The sequence below is a fragment of the Olea europaea genome, chromosome 10, assembly GCF_002742605.1.
Source record: "Olea europaea var. sylvestris chromosome 10, O_europaea_v1, whole genome shotgun sequence".
Lineage (NCBI taxonomy): Eukaryota > Viridiplantae > Streptophyta > Magnoliopsida > Lamiales > Oleaceae > Olea > Olea europaea.
The window spans coordinates 32,866,139-32,885,856 of NC_036246.1; the positions used below are offsets into that span (position 1 = coordinate 32,866,139).

At 34.4% G+C, this 19,718-nt stretch overlaps 2 protein-coding genes across 2 annotated transcripts; both read right to left on the reverse strand.

Annotated features, from left to right (window-relative positions):
• Nucleotides 1-1,388: 1,388 nt before the first annotated feature.
• LOC111401884 (probable acyl-activating enzyme 17, peroxisomal) lies at nt 1,389-11,603 on the reverse strand. Its single transcript, XM_023029849.1, has 14 exons — nt 11,239-11,603; nt 10,087-10,216; nt 9,737-9,987; nt 7,902-8,106; nt 6,495-6,535; nt 5,800-5,925; nt 4,863-4,936; nt 4,271-4,491; nt 3,318-3,412; nt 2,886-3,102; nt 2,552-2,677; nt 2,375-2,473; nt 1,719-1,931; nt 1,389-1,643 (listed from the first exon to the last, which is right to left on the reverse strand). The coding sequence occupies exons 1-14, from the start codon at nt 11,499-11,501 to the stop codon at nt 1,533-1,535; spliced, it is 2,172 nt and encodes a 723-aa protein (XP_022885617.1). The 5' UTR covers nt 11,502-11,603; the 3' UTR covers nt 1,389-1,532.
• Nucleotides 11,604-12,036: 433 nt separating this feature from the next.
• LOC111401885 (calcium sensing receptor, chloroplastic) lies at nt 12,037-16,231 on the reverse strand. The gene is made up of 6 exons (XM_023029850.1): nt 15,886-16,231; nt 14,920-15,165; nt 13,553-13,745; nt 13,182-13,323; nt 12,765-12,896; nt 12,037-12,469 (listed from the first exon to the last, which is right to left on the reverse strand). Exons 1-6 carry the CDS (start codon nt 16,093-16,095, stop codon nt 12,232-12,234), a joined length of 1,161 nt encoding a protein of 386 aa, XP_022885618.1. The 5' UTR covers nt 16,096-16,231; the 3' UTR covers nt 12,037-12,231.
• Nucleotides 16,232-19,718: the final 3,487 nt, after the last annotated feature.

A 19,718-nucleotide genomic window follows, 5' to 3' on the forward strand; every position in this document is an offset into this window, starting at 1 on the left:
AAATTTTATTACATTACATTCTATTTTTCTCTCTCCTATTTTTAACCACATAATCATCCATAAAATAATATTACAGTAAAACGAGAACTTTTCTTTCTTTTTTAACCACTCATTTTTTAAAAAAAAAATACTATTCCACCTATTTTCACTTCTAGAAAATAGGGGCCAAACGGGGGCTTAATGTGCTATTTAATTTTAATTGGTACCTAGTTGGAAGTTAAAATTTTATTTGCTGTGTGATTCAGAATGAATTAACTTTTAAAAAGAAATAAAGGCCTCGTCCGTAAGAACTTAAAGGTGACATTTGAAAGCTATTTTGATTTGAAATGAATCAAATTTTAATAGGAAAATGTTGGTTATTAGCTATGTAGTGGGTGACATTTCAACTTGTACTTGAGAATTTAAAGGTGGCATTAGAATGTTGTTGAAGGCTGATGACTAAAATGTCAACAAAAATTAAATGAAAAACTTAGGTCCACTTTTTTTTTTCCTTTTTCTTTTTCTTTTTTTAAACAAATAGACATTTCATAAATGTAAGTCCCCGCCAATAGCAGACAAAAGGAAAAAGGGATTATATATTATATTCATAAATCTAGATAAAATAAGAATAAAAACATGAAATGTTAACTCATAGACCACTTTATTATAGGGTTATCAACGGATTGGACTTTGATCCAAATTCGATCCAAATCTGAAAAAATTAATGGGAGTTGGATTTAGAGTCTCAGTCTAATAATTCGATGAAAATTTGAATCCAATAACCTGTTAACTAAATAAAGTAAATATGAATATAGATCAATTCGATCCGATTTATTATAATGATATAATATATTTTATATATTATTGCATAATTTATTAAATATAATTTTGTTTATTTTGAAACTTGTATTATACTTTACTCATAAATTTCAAATAATAAATGATATTAGATAATAATATAATATTGTTACTCGAAATATCTATAGAGATTTAACTTTTAAAAATACTTCTCCCCAAATCCTAAATTAGAAATACCAACAAAGAATTACTCACACGTTAACTAAGATCATCCAGTTGCATGCTTGGTAAGTCTAAAAATTTACTTAAAATGCGTATGATTATTCAATAAAAAATAATTTCCATAAGATCTAAGTTGAAAATAAATACCAAGGTTCAATTTGGAAATTTCAGAAGTTATTCCTAATAGATATTCATGTCCATAAACCTCAAAATTTTTAAAACAGATCCAAATGAAAATTTCACGATTACTTAGTTTGAAGTAACTCCTACCTTATTATGAAAATAAGTAACTTCATATTTGATAAGAGTTAAAAGCATTGTCCCATTAACTCCTTCTAAACAATATCAATTCTCAAAAAAAAAAATACATAAATAAATAAATAAAAAAATTAGAGTACCTTCGTTTGTTTTGATGTCCAGCAAATAAAAACAAATATATTCAATAAAAAGAGGCATATATATTTACGATGACAAATGTATAAAGCCCGTTTAATAGATTAAGCAAGCTAGGAAACTTCGATACAAGTTGTGTATCACAGTTTAGGATTTCGTTCCCTTTGAGAAAACTGCTGCCTCAATATCCTTCTCATAACCTTATTTGAGGCTGTTCTTGGAAGGGAAGGTAGGGGAATCACATTAGAAACCTGCAATTTTTAGCCATAATGAGGAAACAAATAGACCATATTCTTGTATTACAATCATGTATTCATAAATCAAACCTTGAACAAAGGATTTAATTTCTTTTGCAGTGCTGAATTGAAAGATGCAGCTAGATTTTTCAAATCATTTGGCGACTCGTCTGAATTCTTGAACACGACAGCAATCATCAACCTTTCAGGGCCTCCATTTGGAGGTGGTACCCCAATTGCTGCTGTTTCAAGGATATTAGTATCAACTGCATTACAAATCCGTTCTATCTCAACCGAGCTCACCTGGAAAATTAATACCTTACGTTTTACCATAGTGATGAAGCTTTTAGAAAGGCCATTAACTTTAACTTACGAGGCTCAAAACGTGGATCAACGACACAATATGAACCCCAATATTTAGAACTATTATTGCACAATCAGCCCCAGCGTTTGAAAATATCCAATCTTCATTAAATTATTGCATAGCCCACGTGAAAACGTGTCTATTCAAATTTTTGGATGTCGGTCCATGTTGGAAGCCAAACTTAACTTGGATAGACGAGAGCTACGTGATGATTTAACAAGATTGGGACATCTTCCATCGATGGTGGATGATTGTGCAACTTGGGGACCAACTTCCTATGGAAACGATAGGTTGGCAACAAATAATGCAATTTTCCCCACAGTATATGTTACTTCAACAACAATATCTCTTTAACATTATATTTCTAAAGATATTGGCAGACCTTAATGCCCCCAAGATTCATTGTATCATCTGCACGACCATGTGCACGATAATATCCTCTTGCAGTACGCTCAAACACATCACCATGCCTTCTAAGAACCTGTCAGATTTAAGTATGGGCACAGAAGAGTCAGTCCTGAACCCATGATCGATGGAAAGTTGAAGAATCACTACGCACCTTTCCATTCCATACTGGCATTTTCTTGAAGTAGATATCATAGTGATCAGCATTCAATAGTGTGCTTGAAGCTCCAAATATGAGTGGACCAAGGGCCAATTCACCAATCCCAGGAACATCAGGTGGCTGGAAATAAAGATAATAAGGATGGTCTTATAATGTGGACGAAAAGTATCACAAGTTCTCTTCAGAATTGTTGCAATTTTTCAATAAATATTAGCTAAATATGAGTACATATGACTTGATTTTACACACAGATAATTAAATGCAATCATGAAGAGAGAACATGCATAATTGATGATTTGTTTCAGCTGAAAGGTAAGTTGGTGCTTACTATAGGAAGTCCGTCCTCACCAAGAATAAATAGACTACAACCCATGGCTGGTGTGCTAAAAGCGGCTAGAGATTGACGCTGCAACAATGAACCAGTTATGAATCCGCCACCAATTTCAGTACCTCCACAATACTCGATCACAGGCTTATATTGAGCTCGGCCCATCAGCCAAAGGTATTCATCCACACTAGATGCCTCACCAGTAGATGCAAAGCAACTACCATAGGGCAATAAATGTAATTAGACCAAGTGAAAGGAAATTTCGAAGCAAGTCTCATCTCATGTATTACTCAAAAGGCATGAAAAAGGAAAATGTTAAACTGAACGAAAAGTGATTGACTAGAAAAATAAAACACATATTCTCTCACACATTCGTTGTAACATTAGGACTACTATATATGATGAAGTCTCAAAAGTAATATCAGAACCTACCGGATGGCCGACCAGTCATAGCTAGCAGTAGAATTTGTACTTTTCCATGTCCTCACAATACTTGGGATCACGCCTAACATTGTTACTTTAGCGTCCTACAAGGTAACAGTAGGATTTTGCATCAGTACAAAATAGGAAGCTAAAACCAAACTTAAATAAGTCTTTTGGTTATGTAATGTGACTGACTGACTTTTAAAAGTGCCAAACTGCCATGAATTCTGGAAACTTATATAACCCCAATGAAGTGGCAAAGATGATGGTTTCTTCTTCTTTCTTATTTTTTGACCTTTTATTTTTCTTTTGGGGTTGGGAGTCTTGGAGTACCTAAAGTTAGATCAATTCTTATTATAAGACATAGTAAAGAAAAAAGTTCGCTCCAATTCTTCTAGCTAACCAATCATGATGATCATGTACTAGCAGCTGTTTGTGCATTATGTAAGATGTATAAATTGATCAATTTTCATTGTACATCAACCTTTCTATACTCTGAGAAACATTGAGAAAGCGATATGTAACATGATTCTTTATCAATTCAAAATTATCAAGTAGTACTACCTATGTAATGTTACAAGTTTGAAACTTATCAACAAATTTCATAGATTGCTTCCCTCATTTTTATAGAAATACAACATTTCACATTTGTAGCTCTGAGCCATAATTTAATATAATGCAAGCATATTCCCATGCACGATTATAAATACATGAATAACAGGTCACATTGATCTGCATTTGTTCTTAGTGGTATAGAGGGATATATCCCCCTCCTTTTCCGCCAGTTATACTCGATTTGCAGTGACATTTTTTTAATCAAATTGTACACATTATATAAAAATGAGAATCTTAGGACATTTGCTAGCATCATAAAAGAATGCCGAATCACTTATATCGTCATGGAGAATGCAAATTAGCTAGGAATATAAAAAGGAAGGTCCAATATCAAAAGAATGTCTCACCTGCACAAACTTTGCAAATCCAGAACCAAGTGGAGATCCATTATAGAGAGCCATGGAAGCCCCATTTAACAATGAAGCATAAACAAGCCAAGGCCCCATCATCCATCCAAGATTAGTAGGCCAGGCCACTACATCACCTTTATGAATATCCATGTGGCACCAACCGTCAGCAGCAGCTTTGAAAGGTGTAAAGATAGTCCATGGAATGGCCTTTGGTTCCCCTAGGGAACAACACAATCAGGTTAGCATGTAGTTTCTTGTAATCAATTTACCTTGACACTGTTGCCGAACATGTTATGGTTAGGCAAATGTTCATTATTTACAGGTCCAAAAGTACACTATTAAATTGCTGAAGGTCTCTTTCTGTCAAGGGCCTACTTTGGTTAAAATGGCCGAAATGGAGAGTTGAAATTTAAATAAGGCCATAACCCTCTTTCGGCATCTACAATATTGAATTTTATGCAGGACGAGAGATAAAATTGATTAGACTGGAAAATAATGGCATCAGTACATTTCTATTTGCAGTTTTGACGTCTTTTCTCACACAAGTAAGCATGAAATGTAAGATAATTTTGATCCCTAATGTATGTACCTGTAGTCCCTGACGAGAAAAGAATATTTGTGAATGCTTCAACTGGTCTTTCTACTGCAACAAACTCGACTTCTCTACAAATTTGATATGAAAACAAACAATTATGGCAACAAGCATCAGAGTTTGGTAGTATAAGAACTTAAAGCTATGAAGCACATACAAAAGATCCTGAAACATCCTCACACAACTATGGCACTGAGTACAGTGGTGTTCAAAAAGTTAATTAGAAGTGCCTTTATAGCATTCCCAGATTTCAAGAATAGAAGTATTTATCAGTTATTCTTCGCACATGATACTCTTCTTTGGAAGTGATTAGAAAAAGGAAAAGCATGCTGTTTACATATAACTTTAAAAGCCATCCTCCTTGTGTTACTAGAATTACTTATGGACAAACCAATAAAATTAGATATAAGTTGTCATATGAGAAATGAGATGGATTACAAAAACATTGATGCAAGATTGGACTAATCTTTTATCAGAAACATTACTGGTCCAATTACAATTGCTTTGATTTAATTTCGGGTTGAGATGGTTGTCTATGAACTCATATGTCCAAATGCTATTTTCAACTAGTAAGAAATCTTAGTCTTGCTTAACGGGACTGAGCTTTAGGGATTATTGATAGCATAAACAAAGAACAAATTTGTAGCATAAAGATGCAACTAATTTATTTATCAGATATATTATTGGTCACATTGCCATCAGTTAGATGCAAATCTGGCTGAAGCTAGGGAAAGTTATGAACTCAAATTTCAATTGTTTTTCCAAATGTTTCAAGTGATAATTTTAACAATTAGGAAACAATCTTAGCCGTGCTTAACTGGACTTCGAGGGTCAAAATTAAAGATACCATAAACAAAGGAGTACCCTTTTATTTAACATAGTTTAAGATCATGGAAGAAAATACAATATAGTCATATTGATCAAAGTGGCTTACTTGGATCCATTTACTCTCTCAAGAAAACTATGCCAAGAAATGTCACAGTCACGCACTTTCATGCTGAAGCTGGAACCTATCGTAGGAATTACAATTGCAGTTGGAGATTGCGCATCAACAACTCTACTGCAATATTCAACACAATGGGTGTGAGGACTAAAATATAGATGAAAGAATGTGAGCATAAATAGTGTACTCAGAAATCATGAGGATTTTGTGCAGGATTGTGGAGTTGAATTGGTAATCCCGGTTTATGCCTGAGGATAAATCAAAGTTATTATGAAACAGTAATTCCCTTAAGAAATCCAATTTCTTTCTATTGATAGTTGCTAGAAAAATCATTTTGGAAGCTAAGCTGATAATAAAGCAGAACTATGTGTTGGTTGGAAATATGTTGTGTAAAAAATCGGGAAAGGAAGCAAAAAAACTGTGAGCAGAACTTTAAGTTGGCATTAAGTTAACAGTATTTCAAGTCCGTTGCTGTGCTTGCCCTTTGCGCATTGGATTGTAATTTGAAGTTCTGTGAACTCTAAACTATGTGGATTAGTGGATGGATCTTTTGCCTGAAGGTTGGTTAAGATCTTGATTAGTCTCATTTGAGTATATTTTGAAAGTGGAATTTTCCCTTCCTTCCCTTCAGTAGAGCTTTATTCATCAGAAAGGGAGAGAGAGGGGAGAAAGGAGTGAGTAATCACCTGTACAAGGGTAGACTTTTATCGCCACGAATGATAAGATCCTGGGAGTGGCAGTTAGATACATTTAGATATTAGAGAAGAGAGGCAAAAGAGAATAAAAGATACAGTATTTGATTGAACTTAAACAAAAACATCATGCAAATATGCTTGCAACGAGAATACTGTGTTAAAAATAGTAATTCATTTTTAAAAAAGGGGAATGAGTTGAAAACAATTCATATGGGCGATAGCAGCACCGAGCATTATGACTTCAATGTTGAACACCAAATCGATAAAATCAGTAAAAAATAAAAATTCCATAATTGAAGTATGCAGGCTTCTTCTCATCTGCTCCTAGGTAGATAACAATTAGACAACTAATTTCATGTAACTATATTTTGCTCAAAAATGGAATTGAAAGAAACATTAATTAGACATTCAAACACATTAACTTCTAAGATAAATTTTATTCTACTTCAGTGACTTGCAAGTAGCAGTGATGAAAATTTGGGACTTAATACTTTTAAAAGCAACAAATTGACGGACATAAGTTGTTAAAATGGCAAAGTGCTATCCCTATATGAACCTTTGATACTTCAATTCATAAATTTTATAAGTTAGCACTGTTAAAATTAGAGGTTCCATCTTAAAAAGTCAATCTTGTTAAAAAGAATAGCCTAAATTGGTGAACATTTTCTTCTTTATTCGATGTGGGATTTTATCCTTTAACATGCCCTCGCAAGTTGGTGGCTCGGTTGAGCAGATCAATTTAAAAATTCGCGTGTTCATTTTTTGAGTCTTAATTGGATCAAATTGCTCGTTAAAACTTAATGGGCTCCGATACCGTATTAAACTTGATATTTCATCTTAAAGGGTCAACCTTGTTAAGAGGGGTATTTCAAACCCTTATAATTTGGTCTATATTTTCATCTTTAAGCACAACTTATCAGCTTAATGTTTTTTAGATATTATTGAACAAGTTTACAACAATACTGCTAAAGGTCATCATGCCACAGAAGCTGACGTTGGTGGAGTTGTCATTTGTTGACAAGAAACCAAAACTTATGGTCTCCAATATTTAGAAAATCTGTCAACTCAGAATTCTTATAAGATGTGAATTCGTGAAACATATCAGTATGATCCTGTCATTCCATCGTTCTCTCTCTCTTTATACTCCAAAATTATGATCGAGAATAAGGCACTACAAGCTACATTACTAAAGAAACCCAATTTCATTAACTCATTTAGGCATTTGCATTACATTTTTGACATTTGTGCAAGATCCACCAAGTATTTCTCAAAAGAGGTCTAACTGACTACATAGATGAAGACAGACAAAATTGAATTCAGGCATAAAAAAAATAAAAATATAAAAAAAAATAATAATAATTGTTTTTGATGCTCCTGATAAGAATAAATAGCACTCACCTGAGTGAAAATTGCTTTTGCTTTTGATATTTTAAGCCTTGAAGATATTTCACTTGGTGCAAAACTATCAGCAATGGACACAACTAAATAGCCAGCAAGAACTATGGCCAGGTAGATCACCACAGAATTCACATCCATGGGCATATCAATGGCAATCGCAGATCCTTTCTCCAATCCCAGGGTTTCAATTGCGTATGCAACCAACCTAGGAAAGTTCTAAACAGAGTTTGACATCATCTAACAGCAAAGCTCATAAACTGTTGAGAAAATAAGAGCAATATAGCATCATAGAAATCAGGAGTCGAATTCTCAATACCACCAGACAGCAGTTTTCAAACCAGAGGGTTAGTTATATGACTGGTCACTGAACTTTATCAAATGCTACTACTTAAAAACTGAACTTAAAATTGTATCTCAACGGTGATTGAACTATATATCGCATTACCCATCCATGACTCAAGTTGACACCGTTTGTTTAATCTAACAAAAATTCCAAGTTGGCAATGATTAACTTCAAAATTTGACCAAGTTGGAATTCCATCCAACACATTGGAATTTCAGTTAGATTCAACAAAAACCGTCAACATGAGTTATGGATGAATAACACGGTGCATAGTTCAATTACCATTGAGATACAGTTTTAAGTTCAGTTATTAAATAGTAGCATTTGATAAAGTTCAAAGACCATTCATATAATTAACCCTTAAACCAAAACAGTGCAATCCATAATACTACTAAGTTATACAGCATTGAGGTGGTATGTTGTTATTAATAAGAAAGCAGAAAATCAAAAGGGGACCACATTATCTCATAGGAATCTATAAGAATAAAGCATATTTTGCACAATCATGATTATTTTTGTTGTTCCCTTTTAGGCATGTTTCCTTTCAAGTAAGAGTAATTTCCAGTTAAGTCATGCAACGAAGAGGTGGTACATTGTCATTAATAAGAAACCAGAAAATCGAAAGCCAGTAATGGTAACTTGTAGTTTAAGAAGAATAAAGCATCATTTATCTGAATATAATTCTGTTTCTGCTTATTGTCTCCACATCCTTTTATACATGTTTCCTCTCAAATACCAACAGGGGAAGGAAAAAATTTAATAAGGCGAGTTTTCATATGTCCCCAGGTCAAATATGGGAAGATGAGCCTTCTGCCAAAGGATATTGACGTGTGGAGACAACAATAGTGGACCTTTTAATCTTCGATAATATGAAAAGTCAACAACCTGTATTCACTTTGAGCAAGTTTACATTTTGTATTATTTTTTATGCCAAGTATTCTATGATTGTGGTGAAAGTACACTGTCGTTATTCTCATCTACTCCATAACCTATTTTCTATGGAAGTATTCAATGCACAAGTTTTACCTACATATTCTGTTAGTGTTATTAAATTCAAATATAATAAAGTCCTGAAGTGTTCATTCAAGAAAATTGTAGTAAAAAGAAAATATTGAAGATTAAAACTCTCTAGCGGAGGATAAAAATAGCAGAAAAAGTCCACCTCAATGGGTGCCTGCTCTCTATGCAAAATAAATTTTAGGGAATACACTTTATTGAAGGATAAGCAATGCTGTCAGTTAGCAATTAGCATTAATAGGATTTTGAGAGAAAGTTTTCAAGAAATAAAACCAGCTAAGAACATCATAACATCTATCATGTATGATTTATGTTCTACCATACATTGTACAAAACAGATAGAGATAAGTATAAAAATAAATATTTTTTTGGCGTTTATCAAAAAAAATCACAAATTGCCAAATCCAATAATTAAACCATCATGATGAAATAATTATAAATATCAAACAAATCTTCCAAACCAAAAATAGCTTACCAAACTGCTGAGCGTAACTCTCTAAAGGTCATCTTTTTTACAGGCACTTTGTCAGCTCCTTCATCTTGCCATATCAAGGCAATATCATCTGGATTCCTCTTCCCATTTAGACACAGGCAATTCTTTGCTGGATTTGTATGTGCTCCAGGTAGCCAGTGACCACCTGGGTGTGTAGGATCCTCCCGCAAAATGCATTCAGGAGGAACTGAAAAGGAGATATTCATATCTTCTAATATTGTTTTCCAATAAACCTTTAGAACACATAAGAAGCAACATTGATTAGGAAAACAAATCATTAATCATGTTGACTTAATAGTTTGATGATCAAGTTAAAGTGTTTAATTGTTTACCTCGGGGTTAGAGACAGAAAATTCCTGAAAATCAAGGAAGCTCGAAATAGGGTCTTTGTATTTTGATCCTAAGAATTCTTTTCCACGCTTCTCCAATAGCTGGCCAACATTAGTTAAATTTGCACTACCCCTGTAACAGAACATTCATTAAGAACACATTAAAATTACCAATTCTAAGTGATAAGTTTACACTAAATTCAATGTATTTGTAACTGAATGATGTGCAGAACAATATCAGAGACGACTGATTCAGTTTCACCAGAATTGTAAATACCCTCCAAAAATTATAGAACATGAAGCTGATGCAATTTTATTGCCCAATGAAATGCCAATGACCTAAACTTTCTTAGGTATGCTTCATCTACTTGTTTATTGTTTCTTGATATAACAAGTTCATAGGAAATTATGCACAAATTTAGCTCATTGATGGTTAAAAATTGGATAATCTAACACCTTTTTCTCTTATACTACTAATAATCAATCTTTTCTACTTCTACTTCTTATATACCTGGTTGACAACCAAAAGTTTAAAACTTAACCAGCTCTTTTGATACAAAATTTTAAGAACTTGATAAAAGTTAAAAGTCAATTTTTTTAAAGAAAAGAATTTCTTCTCCAATTCCGGTGTTTTGGGAATCTTGGGTTTGAATTGTATATGACAACAGAATCCATCTTACAATTATACCATATATTAATTAAAATAAATTTTCATTAGTACTTTAGGTTGAATTCACAAATCCTCTTTTAGTTTCAAACTTCAATTCACATGGTTACATGCTGGTGAAGACAAGATTTAAACTCTCTTAACAAGTAAGCCCCCAATTGGCAACCAATTTATGATGGTTTATAAATTTAGTTAAAGTCAATCATATTCATAATCACAACCCATAAACTAACCTCACATTTCATGAAATCCATTACTATTCCTCTTTATATTTGATTTATGCTAAGCTTTTAGACTAAAAAGGTTCAAGGCTTACTGCCACCCATTTATGAAAATTATGCACTTGACATTATTTAACCAAAAAAGAATGTATGCAGCGCGCTGAACCCAAAATTTAAATATATAACTGGTAATAACCCCTTAAGCTTTTCGAAGACAAAATGAACAATCATATAATAAAACACTTAAAATAAAACAGAACCACATACGAGTCAGGTATCCAAGCAACAGGATCAGGTCCAAATTCCTTGTAGCATCCATAATACATCATCTGATGGAAGGAAAACGGAAGCTCCGGACTTAAAACTTGCTTACAAATCATCTGCCATGTTTGGGGAGTTCCAGCACCGCAATCACGAATTATTCCGGCGAGTTTTCCGTGAATCAGATCGGCGACTTCAATTGGTATGCCTAACGCCGATATATCAGCGACAGTGATACAATCGAGGGACTTGTATTTATGGGTCTCCATTTTTGAATGTTTTTTATGCTGCTGAGAATTGAATTTCAGATGTACAGAGCTTACATGTATTTGTATAAGTAGAGACACGGAGTGCGGATGTAACGATAAGGTTGTGTTGTAACGATGGACTTCATGGTCCAACTAATCACCCGCTTGTACGACAAAGGACTGTTTGGTTTAGCTAAAAAAATTATTAAAAATTTTAAGTTAAAGTTAACTATTAATTTTTCACAATGTTTATCGATTTTTGAATTATATATGTCATCAATATTTCTACTAAAAATTTGGTTTTTATGAGAATTATTAATACTTTTTTTAATTATTTAATATTATTACTTAAATACAACTGCAATTTAAAAATATAAAGCAGAAAATAAGTCTCCATTCGCAATGTGGGTCTGGTCTGGGGATCCTTGACTTTAAAAACTGAATAACTGATTTTCAATTTTAGCAGTAAAAGTTTTTCAAATATTGAGGATACATAACAAATTTTTTTTACTATTATCTTATATTTATAATTTATCGTCTTAAATTTATGCATCGATTATCGACAATCGTAAAATACCATTGAAGAACAAAGTTTTTTACAGACAAGTATAAATCATACTCATTAACATTGATCAAGCTGTCGAATACACCACCCTTTTTTTCAAATACAAATTACAACAAGAAATGTACCGAAGTCAAGCAAAATGAAGAATTTTCTAAAATGGTCTAAAATTGAGGGTAAAAAATAATGTTACTCTGAGCCACCAGGAAGCAATTTGGACGAACTGGACGTACTAAAGCGTTTAGATGCTGCAGGAATGATTCGTGACGGTGACACGATTTCAGCAAAAGATAGATTATACGAATCTATTCCTAATCGGCTCTGCAACCAACCTTTGCTTCCAGAGAAACCATCGGTCACAACCCAGCAATTCTTGAAGCCGAGATTTGATAGTGCTCTAGCAACCATTTTAGCTGAATCCGAGTACCTAGACATTTCATAAATTTGAGTTATCGAAATGAGTACAAAATCAAGGTACTTGAGCATGTTTGGCTAAGCTTATAAATGAACGTGCTAATTATTTATATGAAAAACGATACTTCTAGTCGTATCTTGTTGGGCTTATAAGCACATTTAGCGCCCTCCCCTTATAAGTCAATTTTTAAGGGAGTGTTCTACATAATGCGCTTATAAGCCCACAAGACAGCGAGGCTCAGAAGTAGTCGGTACATATTTATTTTTATATCAAAGTAACAAATGAGCAAAAGGAAAATAGAACTCACGAGTCCAATATAACGATGTTGGAACCTTTACCAATTCTCTTCAGGTAAGAGATCTTCACTCCCACTAATTCAGCTTCCACTTTCTTCACATTTCTTACAAGACTTCTGATCTTGCTAGGTAATTCTTCTAAACTGACAAGTACAGAGAGAGTAGCCAGTTTTATTTAGTCTTTACTCAAGAATGTAAAATCTTGCAATAAACCTTAAACAAATAGAAGCCTTTTGTCAAGTAGAACTTCCTCTTTGCTTATTCCAAGTTATGACAAAAGTTTCAGTTTTGTTTATAAAGTTATTTAATATGTGATATCCTGATACAATACAGTTTTGAAGCTAAAACATGTGAAAGACAATATTAAGATGCTCAACGTTGATATTTTATATATATTAAAAAAAGATTCTCAAAGAAAATTCACTTACGGGATCGATATCAATTTGTTTTTAGCACTGGAGGGAAGGCGAGGAACACCAGCCTTGTTTTTGTCTTTCTCTGATCTTATATCGATCATAAGGTAATTCTTTGTGGACATCAGATCAAGAGTTTGAGCAGGAGTTAGGTCACCTAAGAAAAGCATTCGGAATATATGAGAAGATCATTTGACAAAGTGACAAAACCTATATAAAAATTAATAATATCAATCAGTCTTAAAAGCTGGCTTAGCATAAGATCTAAGAAAACATGAAAAAACTGCTGATGAATTTGCAGAATACCCAAAGTGAAGCAATTTATTTTGTGAACTCGGGAAGAAGAAACTGTGAGAATCTGAGATCAATAGAAGCAGAAAAGTTACCCTTGTAACCCCGAAAGCTCAAAGAGATAGCAGAAAAGATGGGAGGAAGTAAGAGATATGCAAGGAATAATACACCACCAGCCCCGACAATTTTGACAGGATCTGACGATGAGATAGTCTCAACAGTGGAAGTGGCTATAGGTTTCGCCTCATCGATAACTTTTGTTGTTTGTTGTGCTACATCAGCAACTGTCTGCACCATGAAGATTGCTTCTAAGTTGATATTACAATTGCATGGACAATACATGCATTGAAGAGTAAATATTATAATATAAGTCAGTCTCCTCGAAAATCTTATGCCATTAAATAAGGCGGTTTAACATAGTATCTAGTCTAGCTATCGCCCATTCAATCTTAGATAAACAATGAATCGGCCTGCATGGGGGGGGGGGACGTGTTGAGTATCAAAATTTAAAAGAATAAATATCTCCATTCTCTAATAGCTGAAGCTTTAACATGATGATTCAATAACACAGAACCCTAATTCGGAATAATTGCTACAGATGGTGAATGATATCAATACATATAAATTCACACTGTAACTCAAACATACTGCCAAATATTGAATATACAATCTTGTGATTTCAAAAGATTCGCCAAACCGAAAATTCCAACGCCCTTGATTTGAATTTTGCAAAATATTTAAATACTTAAAATGCTAACTCCGTCTTTGCTTTTTCTCATGATTTTTGCAAGATAGTTACAAAATTGAAAATCAGAACAGATGATCAGTGGATTATTATCAATCAGCACAAAATTGTTTTCACACTATTGATTCAATACAGCCCTACAACCTTACCTGATCATAATTGAGCTACATGGCTAATTTGTGTAAAGATTAGGTAATATACTATTACCTAAAGACAACTTTTAGAGAAACTAAAGTTCAAATTTCAAGAAAAAATGTTGTAAAAGAATAGCACAAAAATTCAATAAGTTCCAGTCCCAACCCTTGTAAGATAATGCAATTTTCTTGCTCGTCAATTGTTTGGACTAGTCCTTTTAATCCATGTTTAATCTATAGGCAGACAAAAGAATTCAGAAGACTGTACCGATGACTACTTTATTTCCTCTCATTTTCCCAGTCAAAAGTTTTATGAATAATCCAACACTCCTTCAAATATAATTTGAAACTCAAGTTGATATATGTGCTTCAAATCGGGAAAAAAGTTTATATGTTATACATGGAACTATTTCCACATTCTCCATGATATTATACGGATTTCCCATGATTATTTCCATGATAATTTGATTGTGTAACTAGTATAGAATCCTTGTTTCTAACCTGATAAACAGGACCTTTTCAATTATATGAATCCATAATTTCTGGCAAGCACGCGGCATTACTTGAAGTAATATCCAATTACCTTAGCTGCACTTATTACTGGCTGTGTGTCAATGCCAGAACTCTGCATCGTCTCTTGTGCTTTCTTAGAGAACTCGGAAACCACAGGAGATGCAATCTTCACAGCCTGTTCTCCGGCTTGCTTTAGGATAGGCAATGCCACATCAACTCCTGGTTTCACAGCTTCCAACACAACTCCAATTACCTGCCTTGCAACATCGAAAATATTGGATCCTACTTCTTGAACTTGATTGATTGTCGACTCCACCTGAAATACAGCAAAATTACTCAGTTTATAAGTTGGAGGAGCCCGTGCACCAGCCTTGGGCTCGGTATGATGTTTATTTTGAGGGACATCACATAAATAATTTCTCAACAACAATGAGGAACCATTTTAAGACAACTTTAATTTACCAACAAAAACGGCAAAAGCAAGCTAGTCCAAAAGAATTAAACTTCAGAAATTGTCACCCTTGTTGCCCTGTATGTAGTGGGACCTGTGGGGACACAAGAAAAAAAATGCCCAAAATAGATCCAATTGTACTACAATGACAGAGTCAATGACAGATGGGACACGTGTCATCGTGTCAATATGTAATTCGGCAGTTTAAAAATAAATAAATAAATAAGTTCCAATCCCCACACTGCCACGTCACTATCACCTCACTTCCTGTTATTGACCCTGGCGAAGGAGCATTATTCAAAAAAATCCTCCCCTATTGTGAGGGGTCTGTCAGTGCCCTCCCTGGCTGCATAGCAGGTTTGAATCCAAAAAATTGGGTTTCAAGTAAAATTCAAGAAAACGCCAAATATCAATCCATACTCCAAAATTCATCATGATTTATCCCAAATAAAGCTAGTGAAAGCCAAGAAAGTGATTGAAATAACAAAACAAAAAATATATAATTTCAACCCACCCAATTATAAAAAGTTAGCGTATCCTAAAATGAATCGGTTAAGCTTTTACACGTGATGGTTAAAGCTGTACCTGCTCAAGAGAAGAGACAATCTGTTCTTTAGAAATAGCAAGAGCATTGGCCTCATGAGGAACTGTGAAGAGCACAAATAGTGGCAGAGTAGTTTTAGCCGAGTGAGACAAAGATTTTGGTGCGAGTTTAGAACAAGAAAATGACTTGCGGGGTGGTGGAGATGGTGGAAGAGTGAGCGATCTTACGGTGGCTGAAGCTCTTAGGGCCATCACCTTAGGCCTTCTGCCAACGCTAATGGTGTGAATTGATTGTGGGTCTAATTTGGTTGGTGAGAATCGTTGGAAGAAGTAGTGTGATTGTGAATGGGCAAATTGATCCCTGTTGGATGATTTGATTCGACATGATTGTGCAAATTATAAATACTTCAACTGCAGCCACAAAAGATGAATCGAAGTGTAGGAGTGAAGATGATGTGGGCCATTGTAATTTATTTCCACAAAATCATTGGCTAGCTATTGCTGCCTCACGTGCCATGATGTGCACACCTTTGATGCTCTGTATGCCTGTATTAGCGCCTATGTGTGTGTGAATGGGCAAATTGATCCCTGTTGGATGATTTGATTCGACATGATTGTGCAAATTATAAATACTTCAACTGCAGCCACAAAAGATGAATCGAAGTGTAGGAGTGAAGATGATGTGGGCCATTGTAATTTATTTCCACAAAATCATTGGCTAGCTATTGCTGCCTCACGTGCCATGATGTGCACACCTTTGATGCTCTGTATGCCTGTATTAGCGCCTATGTGTGTCATCATGCGTAGAGGTGGACAAAAATCAAACCAATTCACGAAAATCAATCAACCCTAATTGAGCCGATCGATTTGGGTCGATGTTTCTTAAAATTCTGTTGGGTTAAAACCCATCCAACCCAACCCACTGCTGAAATAATAATAATAATAATAATAATAATAATAATAATAATAATAATAATATATATAATAATAATATATATAAAGTTGAAACCTCAGGGTCCTAATATACAAAATCTTATCATTTCTCTCAAATGTTCTATCTCATTCTCTCTCGTTCAAGCATGTCGACCATCGCCAACTCTATTTGTGTTTAGATTTGACGCTAATCAACGGCCTTTACTCCTTTTAGTACTCTTAAATTTAAATTTTAAGTTGATTATTTATTTATATTTTGCAAATGTGATAATTTGCGGTTTGGTTTTAGGCTTTTTTTTTTTTTCCTTCAAGCGAGTGATAATTTGTATAATATATGCATTTTTCTTCATGTCTGATTACAAGTTTTTGTTCATAGCTAAAGCGTCGTTGTTAGGGATGGTAATCGGGTTCGTCGACTCGGGTCACCTATGGCTCGGCTCAGAAAATTCCGAGTCGGCTCCGATCAAGGCTCGAGCAGAGCCCCATTTTTTATGGTCGGGCAGCGACTCGTGTGGTTCGTTGACTCAGGGTCATGGGCCTATATTAGTATTTAACTAAAATAAATAAATAAAAATTATTTAGAAGGCAATATAATAAATAATAAATAAATCAAAATCGGCTCGGCTCGAAAAGGTCCGAGCTGAAAGCTAGGATTGAGCCTAATTTTTTTGGTCAAGGAAAAATTCGGCTCGGCTCAGACCCGAAGAATAGCTCACTCATTTTATCCAAGCCGAGCCCGAGCCTTAAGTTTGGCTCATTGACATCCCTAATCGTGGTTGATAGATTTTTATTATCAAGTATATCTTTATAATTTTTAATGTCTAAACCGACCAATTCAACCCAAAACAACCAAACTTGATTGAGATGGGTTGGGTTAGTTTAATTTTAGATCAAACTGATCGTATTGGGTTGGATTTAGATTGTGTAAAAAATCGACCCAACCCTAATTATGTGCACACATTTTACCCTCGTGGTGTCCACATTGTTGCCTTCGTGGTGCAGTCTGTGTTGAAATTATTGTTCAAAATCAATAAAAGAAGCTTTGTAATGAAAAGGGGATTAGGAAAACAAAACTTTCGCCTATGCGATCTCATAAGCCTTTATAGCCTGCGGTCGCATAAAGACATGCAGGGCTTAATGATTAATCAAGGGTTTGATCTATGCGATCACATAAAACTAAAAAATAGCTGTTAAGGTTGATTTTTGTTTGAATTCTTGATGGCATTTGGTGAAAAGTTTGCAACTTTTCATAGATTTTTGACACTATTTCGTGGATATTTATTGAAATCTATAAATATATGATAGATTATCACGTCATCAATATAATTCAACAACATGGCATCAAATCTTCATTCTTAAAAAATAGAATTCAATATTCTTTCCTTCCTATTCAAATGTCTGTCAAAGTGTTCTTAAAATTTTAATAGAAAAAACTAAGTACTTAAGTGTTTTTCTGTTGCAAAGCTTGATTACTCCTTCAAAACATTTGTCAATATTCCTTTAAGCATCAAATTCAATTCAAGAGGGAGCCAAAATATTGTTCGAGGACAACAGAATTCGTGTTTAAGCCTTTATCTATAATTTCGTGTTCTTGTTTCTTCTCCATCTTAAGCCTTTTACTATAATTTCGTGTTCTTGTTTCTTCTCCATCTTCTGTGTGGAAAAAATTTTCCAACAGTACATTGCCTACCATAAGTGCAAGTTATTGATTTTGCAAGCCGAAGGTCGGCCCACGTCGACGGCATACCATGCCATCAATTTTGTCCCATGTAGTATATTACTTTAGGATAGTTTTGCTAAAAGGATTTTGCTATGGGTACAGAAAACCACTACAGGACCTCTACAGAATTTTAAATGTGACGATGTGGCATGGCCTATTAAAAAGGGATTACAGAACCCCTAAATGTGATGATGTGGTTTGGCCTATTAAAAAAAAAAAAAAAAAAAAAAAAAAAACCCACTACAGAAATTTGCCCTATTATGTCTCTTCCATTTCAACCATTAAGTCTCTTCCATTTCTCCCAAATCACCATCCACTTTCCGCTCATGCACTCACCGTCGCAAAAGACCAGGGATGAAGAAGCTAATACCATGTTAGAGTCCACCATTCAATCATAGTCACTCATCTCCATCCACGTGAACAATCGACTTGCGAACAATCCCCGGCGATGCAAAGCTTCATGTGATAGAAACACCATGAGATGGTTAAAAATGTTGGTGAAAAAAAAATGGATAGACCGTCATCGTCCTCAATTTCGTCCATGATCTACAGCTTTGGGATACCATGGTTTTTTTTTTTTTCCGAACATCCTGAAATAAGAAAACTATAGATGAGTTTCAACTCCAATTTGTGAAGTGAGGGCAACTAAGTGGGGGAAGAGAGTGAGAATTTGAAAATAAAAAGAATTTGATTGCCCAGCCAATTTATTAGTATTAAGGAATAGAACGAGCCGAATTCTCTTTACCCACCGGTCGAAGTTGCGTCAGAGATGAATTGAAAATTGATTGCCCAGCCTATTTACCCAGTGATAGGAGTTGCATTGGTCAGTCTTTCTATTTACCCACCGGTTGAAGTTGCGTCCGAGATGAATTGAAAATTAATGGTGGGTTTTGTAGTGGCACGTAAATTGTTTTTTGCTATGGTGGAATGAAATCCAACTCCCCTGACCAGTCTTTCTATTTACCCATGAGTCGGAGTTACACCGAAGATGGAGCGAAAATTAGTGGTGCGATATTCTTTGGTGGGACTCGACGCAAAGAAGGGGGAAATGGTGGAATGAAATCCCGTTTCCCAGTTTTTTGGTTTCTGGAGATGGTGTTTCTTTTTCTTTTTTCTTTTTTTGTTTTGTTTTGTTTTGTTTTAATAAACTGTGTCACATCATCAAATTTAAAATCCTATACTGGTTCTTTAATGGATTTTTTGTACCCATAGCAAAATTCGA